Source organism: Coregonus lavaretus (genome assembly GCF_964263955.1).
Source record: "Coregonus lavaretus genome assembly, contig: HAP1_SCAFFOLD_5096, whole genome shotgun sequence".
Lineage (NCBI taxonomy): Eukaryota > Metazoa > Chordata > Actinopteri > Salmoniformes > Salmonidae > Coregonus > Coregonus lavaretus.
The window spans coordinates 1116-18362 of NW_028161667.1; the positions used below are offsets into that span (position 1 = coordinate 1116).

A 17247-nucleotide genomic window follows, 5' to 3' on the forward strand; every position below is an offset into this window, starting at 1 on the left:
GAAGAATACTGTGTGGTGTCGAGACAACGATGCTGACCTGCTGTGAAGACAAGAAATCCGCTGACACTGTCCTTGATTATAATGGTTTATTACATCAAAGATTACAGTATCAATTTACAGACTCCTGCAGAAGTCGGGAGAACAACTGACCCAATCTCTAATATGTTATTCTCTCAGTCCTTTGTTCAAACCCTGGTATTTATATCCTATGTAACATAATATGGCGTGATTTGAATAGACCAATCCCTAACCTCCACATCTCAAATGTCCTCTGTTTCAAGGGGCCTCTGTAGTAATGTTTTCCAGATGTTTCAGCAAAGCAGAGTAAAGTTCATTTAACCAACAATATGCAAACCTCAGCCAAAGTCATAGAATCTTCAGATACTACAACTGTATATGAAAAAAATGATTTTCAAGTAAAATTCCCAATTTTCAATTTGTTGTATGGTGTTCCAGAGACTCGCGGGGTCCACCTGATGGCGTGGAGGGCCAGAGCAGCGCCGGCGTGTGGTGGCGGTTCCTGCTGCGTCGCTGGCATCGCTTCTGGAGCGCCCCGGTCACTGTGTTCCTAGGCAACGTCATCATGTACTTTGCCTTCCTCATCCTTTTCACCTACGTGCTCCTGCTGGACTTCCGTCCTCCGCCCCCCGCGGGCCCTGGGGCCCCGGAGATCATGCTCTACTTCTGGGTCTTCACCCTGGTGCTGGAGGAGCTGAGACAGGTATGTTGACGTCACGGCTGGGATCTGAAGCCGGGTCTCCCGCGGGAGAAAAAAACAAACGTCTTAATCGTTAGACCAAGAGGAAATGCCCTTCTAGGGCTGAGGGTGACACTGGCAGAGCTACCCCAGTAGACCATGAGCCCATCCCATGTCTTCATCATTGACATCACTTCCCGCTGGGCACAGAAGTCAATTTAACATCTAGTTTTGATTTACATTTGGTTGAGTTGTCAACTAAAGTCCTTGGATTTAGGTTAAAAGTTGGGGTGAGTGTTATTATTATTTTTTTTTAATCGTTTGATTACTTTTTGAAAATCCAATCAGTTGATTCAACATCATCACATTTAATTATTTTGTTGAAATTACGTGGGAAAAAAACGTTGATTCAACCTGTTTTTGGCCACAGTATGTGTGTCTGAAATGGCACCCTATTCCCTATATAGTGCACTACGTTCGACAAGGGCCCTGTTCAAAACACTAAGTAGTGCACTAGGAATAGGGTTCCATTTCAGGGCTTCTCAACTCTGCTCCTCAGGTAATCTTTGCTCACACAGCTCGTGATGAATTGCATCAGGTGTGTGGCTAGACAAAATATGTGCAGCGTTGAGGATACTTCGAGGACTGTTGTTGAGGAACAATGACGTTTAGCCTGGGGAAATTTAACATAAATTACTCAAATGACCTCAAATGTTGTGATACTGCTAATCGAATGATACTGCTAATTGTGATTTTCTAACTGGGTGAACTAACGCTTTATTAACCTGGGCGATGCAGAGTTTCTTCACAGACGAAGACATGAGCATCCTAAAGAAATTCAAGCTGTACGTGGAGGACAACTGGAACAAGTGTGACATGGTGGCCATCTCGCTCTTCGTAATCGGAGTGTCCTGCAGGTGAGCAGGTGTAGGATCTAAAATTTGACCAGTTTCGTCGCAACAGTAAAATAATCCTGCAGCAGGAGGAATATGTATACATTTTTTTAAATTGATAATTTCTAACAGGAAATTCGTTTTGATAGGCTATAGTTTAGGTGTGATATCTAGTGACCTGGTGTCCCAGGTCTTAATCAGTCCCTGATTAGAGGGGGGAGAATGAAAAAAATCTGTGGAACTGGCTTCGAGGTCCAGATTTGAATTTGAGGGCCATAGTTTAATATAGGTCTAATGTAGGATGTAATTATTACAGGATGGTGAAAGATACGTATGAGGCGGGACGCACGGTTCTGGCGCTGGACTTCATGGTGTTCACACTACGCCTCATCCACATCTTCGCCATCCACAAGCAACTGGGGCCCAAGATCATCATTGTGGAGAGGATGGTAAAGTATAGTACTGTTAAAAAGACAAACGTGTATGACTACACCCACAAAGCTTGATCCATAAATACAACGTAGACCCACTAAACCGAATTTTGAAAAATCAAATGTATTTGTGTATCAGGGTTGAGGTCAATCCATTTAAATTCCAGTCAATTCAGAAAGTAAACCAAATTCAAATTTGTAATTCTTGTCATTGAATTTTCTTTTTGAGAATTGGAATTGGAATTCCAGTGTACTCCCTGAATTGACTTGAATTTAAATGCAATTGACCCCAACCCACAAATGGAATTGTGGTTATAACCATACTTTATAAACTGGTACATTTGTACACTATATCTACAAAAGTATGTGGACATCCCTTCAAATTAGTGGATTTCAACCACACTCATTGCTGACAGGTTTGCATAAAATCGAGCACACAGCCATGCAATCTCCACAGACAAACATTGGCAGTAGAATGGCCTTTATGAAGAGCTCAGTGACTTTCAACGTGGCACCGCCACTTTTCCAACCAGTCAGTTTGTCAAATTTCTGCCCTGCTAGAGCTGCCCCGGACAACTGTAAGTACTTTTATTGTGAAGTGGAAACATCTAGGAGCAACAACGGCTCAGCCGCGAAGTGGTAGGCCACACAAGCTCACAGAACGGGACCATCGAGCGCTGAAGCACGTAGCGCGTAAAAATCATCTGTCCTCGGTTGCAACACTCACTAGTTCCAAACTGCCTCTGGAAGTAATGTCAGCACAATAACTGTTCGTCGGGACCTTCATGAAATGGGTTTCCATGGCCGAGCAGCCGCACACAAGCCTAAGATCACCATGCGCAATGCCAAGCGTCGGTATTAGTGGTGTAAAGCTCGCCGCCATTGGACTCTGGAGCAGTGGAAACGCGTTCTCTGGAGTGATGAATCACGCTTCACCATCTGGCAGACCAACGGACGAATTTGGGTTTGGTGGATGCCAGGAGAACGCTACCTGCCCGTATGCATAGTGCCAACTGTAAAGTTTAGTGGAGGTAGAATAATGGTATGGGGCTGTTTTTCATGGTTCAGGCTAGGCCCCTTAGTTCCAGTGAAGGGAAATCGTAATGCTACAGCATACAATGACATTCTAGACGATTCTGTGCTTCCAACTTTGTGACAACAGTTTCCTGTTTTAGCATGACAATGCCCCCGTGCACAAAGTGAGGTCCATACAGAAATGGTTTATCAAGGTCCGTGTGGAAGAATTTGACTGGCCTGCACAGAGCTCTGACCTCCACCCCATCGAACACCTTTGGGATGAATTGTAACGGCGACTGCGAGCCAGGCCAAATCGCCCAACATCATTGCCCGACCTCACTAATGCTCTTGTGGCTGAATGGAAGCAAGTCCCCGCAGCAATGTTCCAACATCTAGTAGAAAGCCTTCCCAGACGAGTTGAAGCTGCTATAGCAGCAAAGGGGGGGGCAACTCCATATTAATGCCCATGATTTTGGAATGAGATGTTCAACAAGCAGGTGTCCACATACTTTTGGTCATGTAGTATATGTCAGATGAGGATTACACGTAATGTTTGTGCTCTGTTCTTCCTGGCAGATGAAGGATGTGTTCTTCTTCCTCTTCTTCCTGAGTGTGTGGCTCATAGCGTACGGCGTGGCTACTCAGGCCCTTCTCCACCCCAACGACCCGCGCCTAGACTGGGTGTTCCGCAGGGTCCTGTACCGACCCTACCTGCACATCTTTGGCCAGATCCCATTGGAGGAGATTGATGGTGAGATAGAATGTTTTCTGTTTTCTAGCAATTTGTGTGCTCTGTTATAGTCATATACATGTAGTTTCCATGTAGTTCAGTTTACATGTAGTTTACATGTAGTTCAGTTTACAAGTAGTTTACACGTAGTTCAGTTTACAAGTGTACATGTAGTTTACATGTAGTTTGCATGTAATTCAATTAACATGTAGTTTGCATGTAATTCAATTAACATGTAATTTACATGTAGTTTGCATGTAGTTCAGTTTACATGTAGTTGACATATAGTTCCATTTACATGTACTTTACACGTATTTTACATGTAGTTCCATTTTCATGTAGTTTACATGTAGGTTCGTTTACATGTAGTATACATGTAGTTTACATGTAGTTCAGTTTACATGTAGTTTACATGTAGTTCCATTTACTTGTATTTTACATGTAGTTCCATTTTCATCTATTTTACATGTAGTTTACATGTAGTATACATGTAGTTACATGTAGTTCAGTTTACATGTAGTTTACATATAGTTATGTTTACATGTAGTATATACAGTACCAGTCAAAAGTTTGGACACACCTACTCATTCCAGGGTTTTTCTTTAGAATAGTAGTGAAGACATTAAAACTATGAAATAACAGATATGGAATCATGTAGTAACCAAAAAAGTGTTAAACAAATCAAAATATATTTTAGATTTGAGATTCTTCAAAGTAGCCACCCTTTGCCTTGATGACAGCTTTGCACACTCTTGGCATTCTCTCAACCAGCTTCATGAAGTAGTCACCTGGAATGCATTTCAATTAACAGGTGTGCCTTCTTAAATGTTAATTTGTGGAATTTCTTCCTTCTTAATGTGTTTGAGCCAATCAGTTGTGTTGTGACAGGGTATGGGGGGTATACAGAAGATAGCCCTATTTGGTAAAAGACCAAGTCCATATTATGGCAAAAACAGCTCAAATAAGCAAAGAGAAACGACAGTCTATCATTACTTCAAGACATAAAGGTCAGTCAATCAGGAAAATGTCAAGAACCTTGAACGTTTCTTCAAGTGCAGTCGCAAAAACCAACTCAGTTCATTAGAGTTAACTGCACCTCAGATTGCAGCCCAAATAAATGCTTCACAGAGTTCAAGTAACAGACACATGACTACATGATTCAAAATGTGTTATTTCATAGTTTCGATGTCTTCAGTATTATTCTACAATGTAGAAAATAGTAAAAATAAAGAAAAGCCCTGGAGTAGGTGTGTCCAAACTTTTGACTGGTGCTGTTTGTAGTTCAGTTAACATGTAGTTTACATGTAGTTCAGTTTCGTTCGGTGCGACATCTTCTTGTCATTCAATGTATCTCTTGAATTGTTAGTGACTATAAGGGCCCTTGGTGTAAAACAAAGTATTTCTCCATGCTTGACCACACTGCCGGGCACTGCTCAGCGGGCAACCTGCGTCTGTGTTAAGCAGTGCATTTTCTTGTTCGTAAAAAGCAAATATCTGTGAACGACAGATAATGAAGAACTATCTTAATCTAATCTTCCCAGAGGCACGGATGCCCGACACCAACTGCACCACAGAGATAGAGGAGATCATCATGGGAACTCTGCCCCCCTGCCCCAACATCTACGCCAACTGGCTGGTCATCCTGCTGCTGGTCATCTTCTTACTGGTTACCAACGTTCTGCTGCTCAACCTCCTCATCGCTATGTTCAGGTCTAAAACTCAACACACGCGGCACTCTGGTCACAGTCATCGCCCAGGAAAGAATAGTTCACTCTGATGAGGGAGCTTGACTTCAAAACATGTCCCAATTCAGGGCCAAATTCAATTGTCATGTGCTCCAAGAAGAGAGGTTTGGATGTATTCATTGACATCCACAGTGTGAAACCAAAAGAAACTCTCAGGCACAATCATTCAAACATACTTTTGTTGGTTTTTCACTGACCCAGAACACCTGGTAAAACGTTTTGTTTGAGTAAAGCCCCTAGACCTACAGTGTTTTTAATGATTTAAAGGAAGTCTGGCATTTTTTTTTTTCAGTCATTTAGCAGACGCTCTTATCCAGAGCGACTTACAGGAGCAATTAGGGTTAAGTGCCTTGCTCAAGGGCACATTGACAGATTTTTCACCTAGTCAGCTCGGGGATTAGAACCAGCGACCTTTCGGTTACTGGCACAACGCTCTTAACCACTAACCATCTGACATGATTATTAATAATATTAATTATTAGGGTTGTGTATTTCATGGGCGTACACAATTCAACTGTCTCTCTGCCTTGGATTTTCCACAGAAAAAGATGAATACTTACTTAACAGTATCTCATGCACTGTATTCTCACTGTGATCTTTCGTCCACCTCCGTGCTTACAGCTACACGTTCCAGGTGGTGCAGGGCAACACGGACATCTTCTGGAAGTTCCAGAGGTACAACCTGATCGTGGAGTACCACAGCCGGCCAGCCTTAGCTCCGCCCTTCATCATAATCAGCCACTGCTCCCAGCTCCTCCTCAGCCTCGTCAAGAGGCCTGAGCCCAAACTGGAGCAACTGGGTAGGGCCATAGACATACGTATTGACATCGCATACATACAGTGGGGAGAACAAGTATTTGATACACTGCCGATTTTGCAGGTTTTCCTACTTACAAAGCATGTAGAGGTCTGTAATTTTTTATCATAGGTACACTTCAACTGTGAGAGACGGAATCTAAAACAAAAATCCAGAAAATCACATTGTATGATTTTTAAGTAATTAATTTGCATTTTATTGCATGACATAAGTATTTGATCACCTACCAACCAGTAAGAATTCCGGCTCTCACAGACCTGTTAGTTTTTCTTTAAGAAGCCCTCCTGTTCTCCACTCATTACCTGTATTAACTGCACCTGTTTGAACTCGTTACCTGTATAAAAGACACCTGTCCACACACTCAATCAAACAGACTCCAACCTCTCCACAATGGCCAAGACCAGAGAGCTGTGTAAGGACATCAGGGATAAAATTGTAGATCTGCACAAGGCTGGGATGGGCTACAGGACAATAGGCAAGCAGCTTGGTGAGAAGGCAACAACTGTTGGCGCAATTATTAGAAAATGGAAGAAGTTCAAGATGACGGTCAATCACCCTCGGTCTGGGGCTCCATGCAAGATCTCACCTCGTGGGGCATCAATGATCATGAGGAAGGTGAGGGATCAGCCCAGAACTACACGGCAGGACCTGGTCAATGACCTGAAGAGAGCTGGGACCACAGTCTCAAAGAAAACCATTAGTAACACACTACGCCGTAATGGATTAAAATCCTGCAGTGCACGCAAGGTCCCCCTGCTCAAGCCAGCGCATGTCCAGGCCCGTCTGAAGTTTGCCAATGACCATCTGGATGATCCAGAGGAGGAATGGGAGAAGGTCATGTGGTCTGATGAGACAAAAATTGAGCTTTTTGGTCTAAACTCCACTCGCCTTGTTTGGAGGAAGAAGAAGGATGAGTACAACCCCAAGAACACCATCCCAACCTTGAAGCATGGAGGTGGAAACATCATTCTTTGGGGATGCTTTTCTGCAAAGGGGACAGGATGACTGCACCGTATTGAGGGGAGGATGGATGGGGCCATGTATCGCGAGATCTTGGCCAACAACCTCCTTCCCTCAGTAAGAGCATTAAAGATGGATCGTGGCTGGGTCTTCCAGCATGACAACAACCCGAAACACACAGCCAGGGCAACTAAGGAGTGGCTCCGTAAGAAGCATCTCAAGGTCCTGGAGTGGCCTAGCCAGTCTCCAGACCTGAACCTAATAGAAAATCTTTGGAGGGAGCTGAAAGTCCGTATTGCCCAGTGACAGCCCCGAAACCTGAAGGATCTGGAGAAGGTCTGTATGGAGGAGTGGGCCAAAATCCCTGCTGCAGTGTGTGCAAACCTGGTCAAGACCTACAGGAAACGTATGATCTCTGTAATTGCAAACAAAGGTTTCTGTACAAATATTAAGTTCTGCTTTTCTGATGTATCAAATACTTATGTCATGCAATAAAATGCATATTCATTACTTAAAAATCATACAATATGATTTTCTGGATTTTTGTTTTAGATTCCGTCTCTCACAGTTGAAGTGTACCTATGATAAAAATTACAGACCTCTACATGCTTTGTAAGTAAGAAAACCTGCAAAATCGGCAGTGTATCAAATACTTGTTTTCCCCACTGTACATGTATACTTAGGTACTGCAGGTGAATACTTACACACACGCATTCACACGTTCATATACAGTACATGTGTTTTTATATGTTGTCGGTTGCAACAGCCCTACTGCACATCGTAGAGTGAACGTACACAATGTAATTAAGTTTAAAATGAAAAAGAACTCACATGGACAGTGTACAGGTCCTTAGACCGTGGTGTTGGTGCTAGTATGTAGAATCTTACAGAGTGATGTTGGTGCTAGTATATAGAATCTTACAGAGTGGTGTTGGTGCTAGTATATAGAATCTTACAGAGTGGTGTTGGTGCTAGTATATAGAATCTTACAGAGTGGTGTTGGTGCTAGTATATAGAATCTTAGAGTGGTGTTGGTGATAGTATATAGAATCTTACAGAGTGGTGTTGGTGCTAGTATATAGAATCTTACAGAGTGGTGTTGGTGCTAGTATATAGAATCTTACAGAGTGGTGTTGGTGCTAGTATATAGAATCTTACAGAGTGGTGTTGGTGCTAGTATATAGAATCTTAGAGTGGTGTTGGTGATAGTATATAGAATCTTACAGAGTGGTGTTGGTGCTAGTATATAGAATCTTACAGAGTGGTGTTGGTGCTAGTATATAGAATCTTACAGAGTGGTGTTGGTGCTAGTATATAGAATCTTACAGAGTGGTGTTGGTGCTAGTATATAGAATCTTACAGAGTGGTGTTGGTGCTAGTATATAGAATCTTACAGAGTGGTGTTGGTGCTAGTATATAGAATCTTACAGAGTGGTGTTGGTGCTAGTATATAGAATCTTACAGAGTGGTGTTGGTGCTAGTATATAGAATCTTACAGAGTGGTGTTGGTGCTAGTATATAGAATCTTACAGAGTGGTGTTGGTGCTAGTATATAGAATCTTACAGAGTGGTGTTGGTGCTAGTATATAGAATCTTACAGAGTGGTGTTGGTGCTAGTATATAGAATCTTACAGAGTGGTGTTGGTGCTAGTATATAGAATCTTAGAGTGGTGTTGGTGCTAGTATATAGAATCTTACAGAGTGGTGTTGGTGCTAGTATATAGAATCTTACAGAGTGGTGTTGGTGATAGTATATAGAATCTTACAGAGTGGTGTTGGTGATAGTATATAGAATCTTACAGAGTGGTGTTGGTGCTAGTATATAGACTCTTAGAGTGGTGTTGGTGATAGTATATAGAATCTTACAGAGTGGTGTTGGTGCTAGTATATAGAATCTTACAGAGTGGTGTTGGTGATAGTATATAGAATCTTACAGAGTGGTGTTGGTGCTAGTATATAGAATCTTACAGAGTGGTGTTGGTGCTAGTATATAGAATCTTACAGAGTGGTGTTGGTGCTAGTATATAGAATCTTACAGAGTGGTGTTGGTGCTAGTATATAGAATCTTACAGAGTGGTGTTGGTGCTAGTATATAGAATCTTACAGAGTGGTGTTGGTGCTAGTATATAGAATCTTACAGAGTGGTGTTGGCACTAGTATATAGAATCTTACAGAGTGGCGTTGGTGCTAGTATATAGAATCTTACAGAGTGGTGTTGGTGCTGTGTGTTCAGAGAGGGAGCTGCCTGCAGGTCTGGACCAGAGGTTGATCACCTGGGAGACTGTACAGAAGGAGAACTACCTGGCCAAACTGGAACACCAGCACCTGGAGAGCAGCGAGGAGAGACTGAAGAGCACCTCTTCCAAGTAACCCTTACACAGTGTTTTGTTTTGTAAATGGTATTGATCCATTCCCACCACGTTATGTGTGCTGTATATTTGTAATTCTTATGAACTACCTTTAAGTCAGTCTGTACCCTTCATTTGTGTCAGTGATATTCAATGTGTTTTTCAAATGTTTTTCTTTGTGACAAAAGGGTTCAGAGCTTATTGAAGATTGTTGGAGGATTCAAGGAGCAAGAGAAGCGGATGTCATCCATGGAAGCTCAGGTACAAAAATAGCTATTTATTTATCTTGCCCGGCATAATAGAACCAATAGAGTAGTCCCAAAAGTGCAAACTCGGCCAGACAACACCAGTGATGGTGCATGTGTGTGTATTATCAAAGGTGTGTCAATTTGTAAGTCGCTCTGGATAAGAGCGTCTGCTAAATGACGTAAATGTGTGTAAATGTGTGTAATAGGTATGCCTCTGTCTGTCCCAACCCCAGGTGAAGTACAGTGGGGAGGTGCTGTCCTGGATCGCTGAGTGCCTTTCCCTGAGTACACTCAAGTGTGAGAGAGAGGCCCCCAGAGTTCCATGTGAGTGATGATGCTAATGATGATCATGATGATACTAGTGATGATGCTAGTGATACTAGTGATGATGCTAGTGATAATACTAGTGATGATACTAGTGATGGTACTAGTGATGATGCTAGTGATGATGCTAGTGATTATACTAGTGATGGTACTAGTGATACTAGTGATGATACTAGTGATTATGCTAGTGATGATGCTGGTGATGATACTAGTGATGCTAGTGATTATGCTAGTGATGGTACTAGTGATACTAGTGATGATACTAGTGATGATACTAGTGATGATACTAGTGATGATGCTAGTGAGGATGCTAGTGATGATACTAGTGATGATGCTAGTGATGATACTGGTGATGATGCTAGTGATTATACTAGTGATTATACTAGTGATGATGCTTGTGATGATGCTAGTGATGATGCTAGTGATGATACTAGTGATTATACTAGTGATTATACTAGTGATGATGCTTGTGATGATGCTAGTGATGATGCTAGTGATGATGCTAGTGATGATGCTAGTGATGATACTAGTGATGATACTAGTGATTATACTAGTGATGATGCTAGTGATGATACTAGTGATGATGCTAGTGATGATACTGGTGATGATGCTAGTGATGATGCTAGTGATGATGCTAGTGAAGATACTAGTGATGATGCTAGTGATGATGCTAGTGATGATGCTAGTGATACTAGTGATGATACTAGTGATGATACTAGTGATGATACTAATGATGCTAGTGATGATGCTAGTGATGATGCTAGTGATGATACTAGTGATGATACTAGTGATGATACTGGTGATGATGCTAGTGATTATACTAGTGATGATGCTAGTGATGATGCTAGTGATGATACTGGTGATGATGCTAGTGATGGTACTGGTGATGGTACTGGTGATGATGCTAGTGATGATACTGGTGATGATGCTACTGGTGATGATGCTAGTGATGATGCTAGTGATGATACTGGTGATTATGCTAGTGATGATACTGGTGATGATGCTAGTGATGATACTGGTGATGATGCTAGTGATGATGCTAGGGATGATACTAGTGATGGTACTAGTGATGGTACTAGTGATTATACTAGTGATGATGCTAGTGATGATGCTAGTGATGATACTGGTGATGATGCTAGTGTTGATACTGGTGATGATGCTAGTGATGTAGCTCAGTTGGTAGAGCATGGCGTTTGCAACGCCAGGGTTGTGGGTTCGATAAAATAATGTATGTGCTAACTGTAAGTCGCTCTGGATAAGAGCGTCTGCTAAATGACTAAAATGTAAATGTAATGATACTGGTGATTATACTACTGATGATGCTAGTGATGATGCTAGTGATGCTAGTGATGATGCTAGTGATGATGCTAGTGATGGTACTAGTGATGATGCTAGTGATGATACTAGTGATGATACTAGTGATGCTAGTGATGATGCTAGTGATGATGCTAGTGATGATGCTAGTGATGGTACTAGTGATACTAGTGATGATACTAGTGATTATACTGGTGATGATGCTAGTGATGATACTGGTGATGATGCTAGTGATTATACTAGTGATTATACTAGTGATGATGCTAGTGATGATGCTAGTGATGATACTGGTGATGATGCTAGTGATGATGCTAGTGATAATGCTAGTGATGATGCTAGTGATGATGCTAGTGATGATACTGGTGATGATGCTAGTGATGATACTGGTGATGATGCTAGTGATGATGCTAGTGATGATACTGGTGATGATGCTAGTGATTATACTAGTGATGATGCTAGTGATGATGCTAGTGATGATGCTAGTGATGATACTGGTGATGATGCTAGTAATGATACTAGTGATGATACTAGTGATGGTACTAGTGATGGTACTAGTGATGATGCTAGTGATGATGCTAATGATGATACTGGTGATGATGCTAATGATGATACTGGTGATGATGCTAGTGATGATGCTAGTGATGATACTGGTGATGATGCTAGTGATGATACTGGTGATGATGCTAGTGATGATACTGGTGATGATGCTAGTGATGATACTGGTGATGATACTGGTGATGATACTAGTGATGATGCTAGTGATGATGCTAGTGATGATGCTAGTGATGATGCTAGTGATGATACTGGTGATGATGCTAGTGATGATACTAGTGATGACACTAGTGATGGTACTAGTGATACTAGTGATGGTACTATTGATGGTACTAGTGATACTAGTGATGATACTAGTGATACTACTGATGATGCTAGTGATGATACTAGTGATGGTACTAGTGAAACTAGTGATGGTACTAGTGAAACTAGTGATGGTACTAGTGATGATACTAGTGATGATGCTAATGATGATCATGATGATACTAGTGATGATGCTATCGATGGTACTAGTGGTGATGCTAGTGATGATACTAGTGATGATACTAGTGATGATGCTATCGATGGTACTAGTGGTGATGCTAGTGATGATACTAGTGATGATGCTAGTGATGATGATAATGATGCTAATAGTGATGATGATAGAGGTGATCATACTATAGTTTTTTATTTACAACAATATGCAGTAGATGCTAGTGGCTACAATAAAAAAGTTGTACCTAGTGGTTTTAACTCTGATTTGCAGGTATGAAGCATTGTTGACAAAGTGGGTTTGTGTCCTGGGTGGGTTGTACAGGGAGGAACTCTCTGTTACAACAGCATAGTCTAAATGTCAATATTTCTTATAGCTGTCAAGGCTACTGGTTTCACAGGTGTGAAGGCCAGCACTTCCAGAGATCCCCATCAGAATGTGTCAGACAAGGAGGTCAAGCCAGAGAGGAGAGAGGCTAAACCAGGCCCCTCGGGATACGGAGCAAACAAGAGGTTTCCTTACATCGACAAATAACATCCATATCAAAAGTAGTGTTTTTGTAATATGAATCCCAGCCTGGAAATCAAACCACTAATTTTCTGAATGTTTTTAGTGTAAAATTAGCTTGTGTGCTGGCTGAGACATGACTGAATCTGAATCCAAAGTGCCTTATTAAAATGAATAGCCTTGATCCAAATGTGTCTGACTGTGATTTGTGATGTACCATGTTTCTACTCAAGAGTGCCACCACCAATACATTCCGAAATATCTCAGTACCAAGAATAATTTACATGTGACAAATACAATTGTATTTTATCTGAATTTAATGTTAAGACCCTGTGCAACCACTTATTTAAAGGAGACAAGGAAAGGATATTTTTTTCACCAATCAGATCTGAACAATATCTGATGTGAAAAGATCAGAATTGGGCTGCCTGTGTAAATGCAGCCTTAGATATTTATTAAGTGAAGCCAGTTCAGGCGGGAAACTCAGCCGGTGCTGCGTTCAATAATAATAATATAATAATATGCCATTTAGCAGACGCTTTTATCCAAAGCGACTTACAGTCATGCGTGCATACATTTTTGTGTATGGGTGGTCCCGGGGATCGAACCCACTACCTTGGCGTCACAAGCGCCGTGCTCTACCAGCTGAGCTACAGAGGACATCTATCTGGTTAACAGCATCAACTGAGCTTGCACCAATCAGATTCAAACACTTCCGGCTTTGATCCACCCCACTGGTGTTTTCCATGAGGGGGGCCCCAAGCAGTTCTCTCTTTGCTCTTACCATAAGAAAAAAGGGGTAAGTAATGGAAAGATATAGCTGAGACTTTAAATAAAGTTTGCATGCATTATGTAGTCATGTGTAGGTCAGTTGGTAGAGCATGGCGTTTGCAACGCCAGGGTTGTGGGTTCGATTCCCACGGGGGACCAGTATGAAAAGGAAATGTATGCACTCTGGATAAGAGCGTCTGCTAAATGACTAAAAATGTAAAAAATTATATATATATATATTTTTGTCATTACTTGAAAATGAACAGAAACACAAAAGTATAATGTGAATTGCATGTAATTTGGCTGTCAGTACCTCTATCTGACCACTAGAGAGAAGCCTCTTATAAGATAAGGAACATTGATGACATCAGGGATCCTATTTACAAGTCATTGTAGGAAGAATACGAGCTCATATCAATCACTTTTGTCCTGTAAAGGGTTGATTATGGATGTCTGACCTGTAGTATCCTATTGTCTTCTCTCTTTCTAATTCATCTAGCTAATAATGTAGGCTAACAACTTTATCATGGCAAATGAAAAAAAATCGCAGTCAACATCATTTCTCGACCGGACATTTTGTTGTCAGCTACTGCTTCCTCTGTAGTCATGGAGATGGAATATAGAGAGATCACCTATCTTTGCTATGATGGATTCTGTGACAGTATGGGCAATGTCCATGTTACTCTGAAATTCAAGCACTTTCACACCTTGAAATGGTCCCATTCAAAGCATTAAAGCATTTTCAAGGTTTTTAAGCACCTTTAAGAACCCTGCAAAAAGGTTTTGTAAAAGCAGATGCTTAATCAATGACAAACAACATTTATTTTCATAATCTTTAGTGAACCAAAAAGCATTTCAAGATGAAGTGAACAAGAGCATCGGTACAGTTACGCAACAAACGACGAAAAGTATCAAACAAACAGCTCTCCAGTCCATGAGCAATGAAGTAGATCTGTCTAAAATGGTGGATTTATACACAGCTGTCAGAAAACACTAGGTTCAATGGAAGGTGGCGTGGTAATAAGCATGGTACATTATTAAAAAGTAGACCCTTCAAAAAGACCAGTAGTGATGACTCCCACATTCCATTCTTGAACTGACAATGAAATATATGAGTCAATTATTTAATAATTTAAAACGATCTTCGGCTAAGCAAGAACAGTGTTCTGACAGCACGGTTTTCATAGATTTTGCAATTTTATAATTAACACAAATTGTTTTTGGCTTGTCATACACAAACAGCGATGTAGGTAATGAATATCTAATGCAGCATGAGCTGGTTTGTCACATGGTAATGGTCAGGCTACATAAACTGGTGGTCTGTCTGGGTAGTAGAACAACTACCCACACCTTCAGTAGGAAATGTGGTCATCGTGGATAAAACGACATCTTTAAATGTGATTTTCAATTTGAAGAGGCCAACTTCGGAGAAATGTGACTGCAAAGTGTTCTCTACACACACACGATTATATCACTCAGGTCATAAAGCTATTAAATCGTCCATCTTTTTTTTTTTCATGTCCTCTGATCTCTACAGCTAGCAGGCATTTTGGATAAACAGTTGGAGGTAAACAACTGGCAAAAGTCTGCAAAATTGTTAAACATGGTTGTAACCACTGCAAAATAAAAGCTCCTGATTGTTCAGTCAACTGTGTTCTGAAAGGCAGCATATTGGAGGAAATAAGACGATTTTACAAGTAACGGACTGCATTGACCCTTTCTGTTTTACTCTCTTGCACTGACTCTATGCACACACACTGGTCTCTACCCACACACTCACACACATGCATACTGACGCCACACACTTTCACACTCACTACATACGCTGCTTCTACAGCTCAGTCTATTATCTATCCTGTTGCCTGGTCACTATACCCCTACCTAGTACCTATATGTACATAGCTACCTCATACGACTGCACATCAACTCGGTACTGGTAATCCCTGTTTTATAACCATGTTATTTTCTACTTCCTGTATATAGCCATGTTAGTTTCTACTTCCTGTATATAACCATGTTAGTTTCTACTTCCTGTACATAGCCCCTGTAGCTCAGTTGGTAGAGCATGGCACTTGCAATGCCAGGGTTGTGGGTTCGTTTCCCACGGGGGGCCAGTATGAAAATGTATGCACTCAATAACTGTAAGTCGCTCTGGATAAGAGCGTCTGCTAAATGACTAAACATTTTTTTTTTTTTATGTTAGTTTCTACTTCCTGTATATAGCCATGTTAGTTTCTACTTCCTGTATATAGCCATGTTATTGTTTACTCATGATTTTTATTCGTTATTCACTGTGTATTTATTCCTTGTGTCACTATTTCTATTTAATATTGTTTTGTATCGTTCTCTTTAACTCTGCATTGTTGGAAAAGGATCCGTAAATAAGCATTTCACTGCTAGTCTACACCTGTTGTTTACAAAGCATGTGACAAATACAATTTGATTTGGTTAGTGCATTGCAGCTCAGTACGAATCTCATTTGCTAGATGTTGGACAGTTATTCCTGCTCAGAGAAAGGCACCCATAGATCCTGCTGCAGCCTAACATATTTCAAACAGGACAATACACAGTGCCTTCAGAAAGTATTCATACCCCTTGACTTTTTCCACATGTTGCTGTGTTACAGCCTGCATTTAAAATGGATCACAATGAGATTGTTTTGTCACTGGCCTACACACAATACCCCATAATGTCAAAGTGGGATTATGTTTTTCGAAATTTTTACAAATTCATTAAAAATGAAAAGATGAAATGTCTTGAGTATTCAACCCCTCTGTTATGGCAAACCTAAAGAAGTTCAGGAGTAAAAATGTGCTTAACAAGTCACATAAGTTGCATGGACTGTGTGCAATAATAGTGTTTTATCTTTGAATGACAACCTCATCTCTGTACCCCACACATACAATTATCTGTAAGGTCCTTCAAACACAGATTCAACCACAAAGACCAGGGAGGTTTTCCAAGGCCTCACATAGAAGGGCACCTATTGGTAGATGGGTAAAAAAAATAAAAAAAGCTGATTGAATATCCCTTTGAGCATGGTGAAGTTATTAATTACACTTTGGATGGTGTATAAATACACCCAGTCACCGCGATGATACAGGCGTCCTTCCTAACTCAGTTGCCGCATAGCAACGAAACCCCTCTGGGATTTCACCAGGGGGCCAATGCTGACTTTAAAACAGTTACAGAGTTTAATGGCTTTGATAGGAGAAAACTGAGGATGGATCAACAACATTGTAGTTACTCCACAATACTAACCTAATTGACAGAGCGAAAAAAAAGGAAGCCTGTACAGAATAAAAATATTCCAAAACATACATCCTGTTTGCAACAAGGCACCAATGTAATACTGCAAATAATTGTGGCAAAGCAATTAACTTTTTTTTTCCTGAATACAAAGTGTTATGTTTTGGGCAAA

The 17247-nt window shown here is 41.0% G+C and overlaps 1 protein-coding gene across 1 annotated transcript; it reads left to right on the top strand.

Moving 5' to 3' along the window:
- Positions 1-417: 417 nt before the first annotated feature.
- LOC311120230 (transient receptor potential cation channel subfamily M member 5-like) lies at positions 418-13238 on the top strand (the record flags this gene model as incomplete). The annotated part of the gene is made up of 10 exons (XM_084194841.1): positions 418-721; positions 1496-1614; positions 1907-2039; positions 3615-3789; positions 5310-5478; positions 6135-6313; positions 9524-9656; positions 9827-9899; positions 10120-10210; positions 12925-13238. Coding segments are annotated over 10 exons (1534 nt in total), but the record flags the coding sequence as incomplete, so codon positions are not given.
- Positions 13239-17247: the final 4009 nt, after the last annotated feature.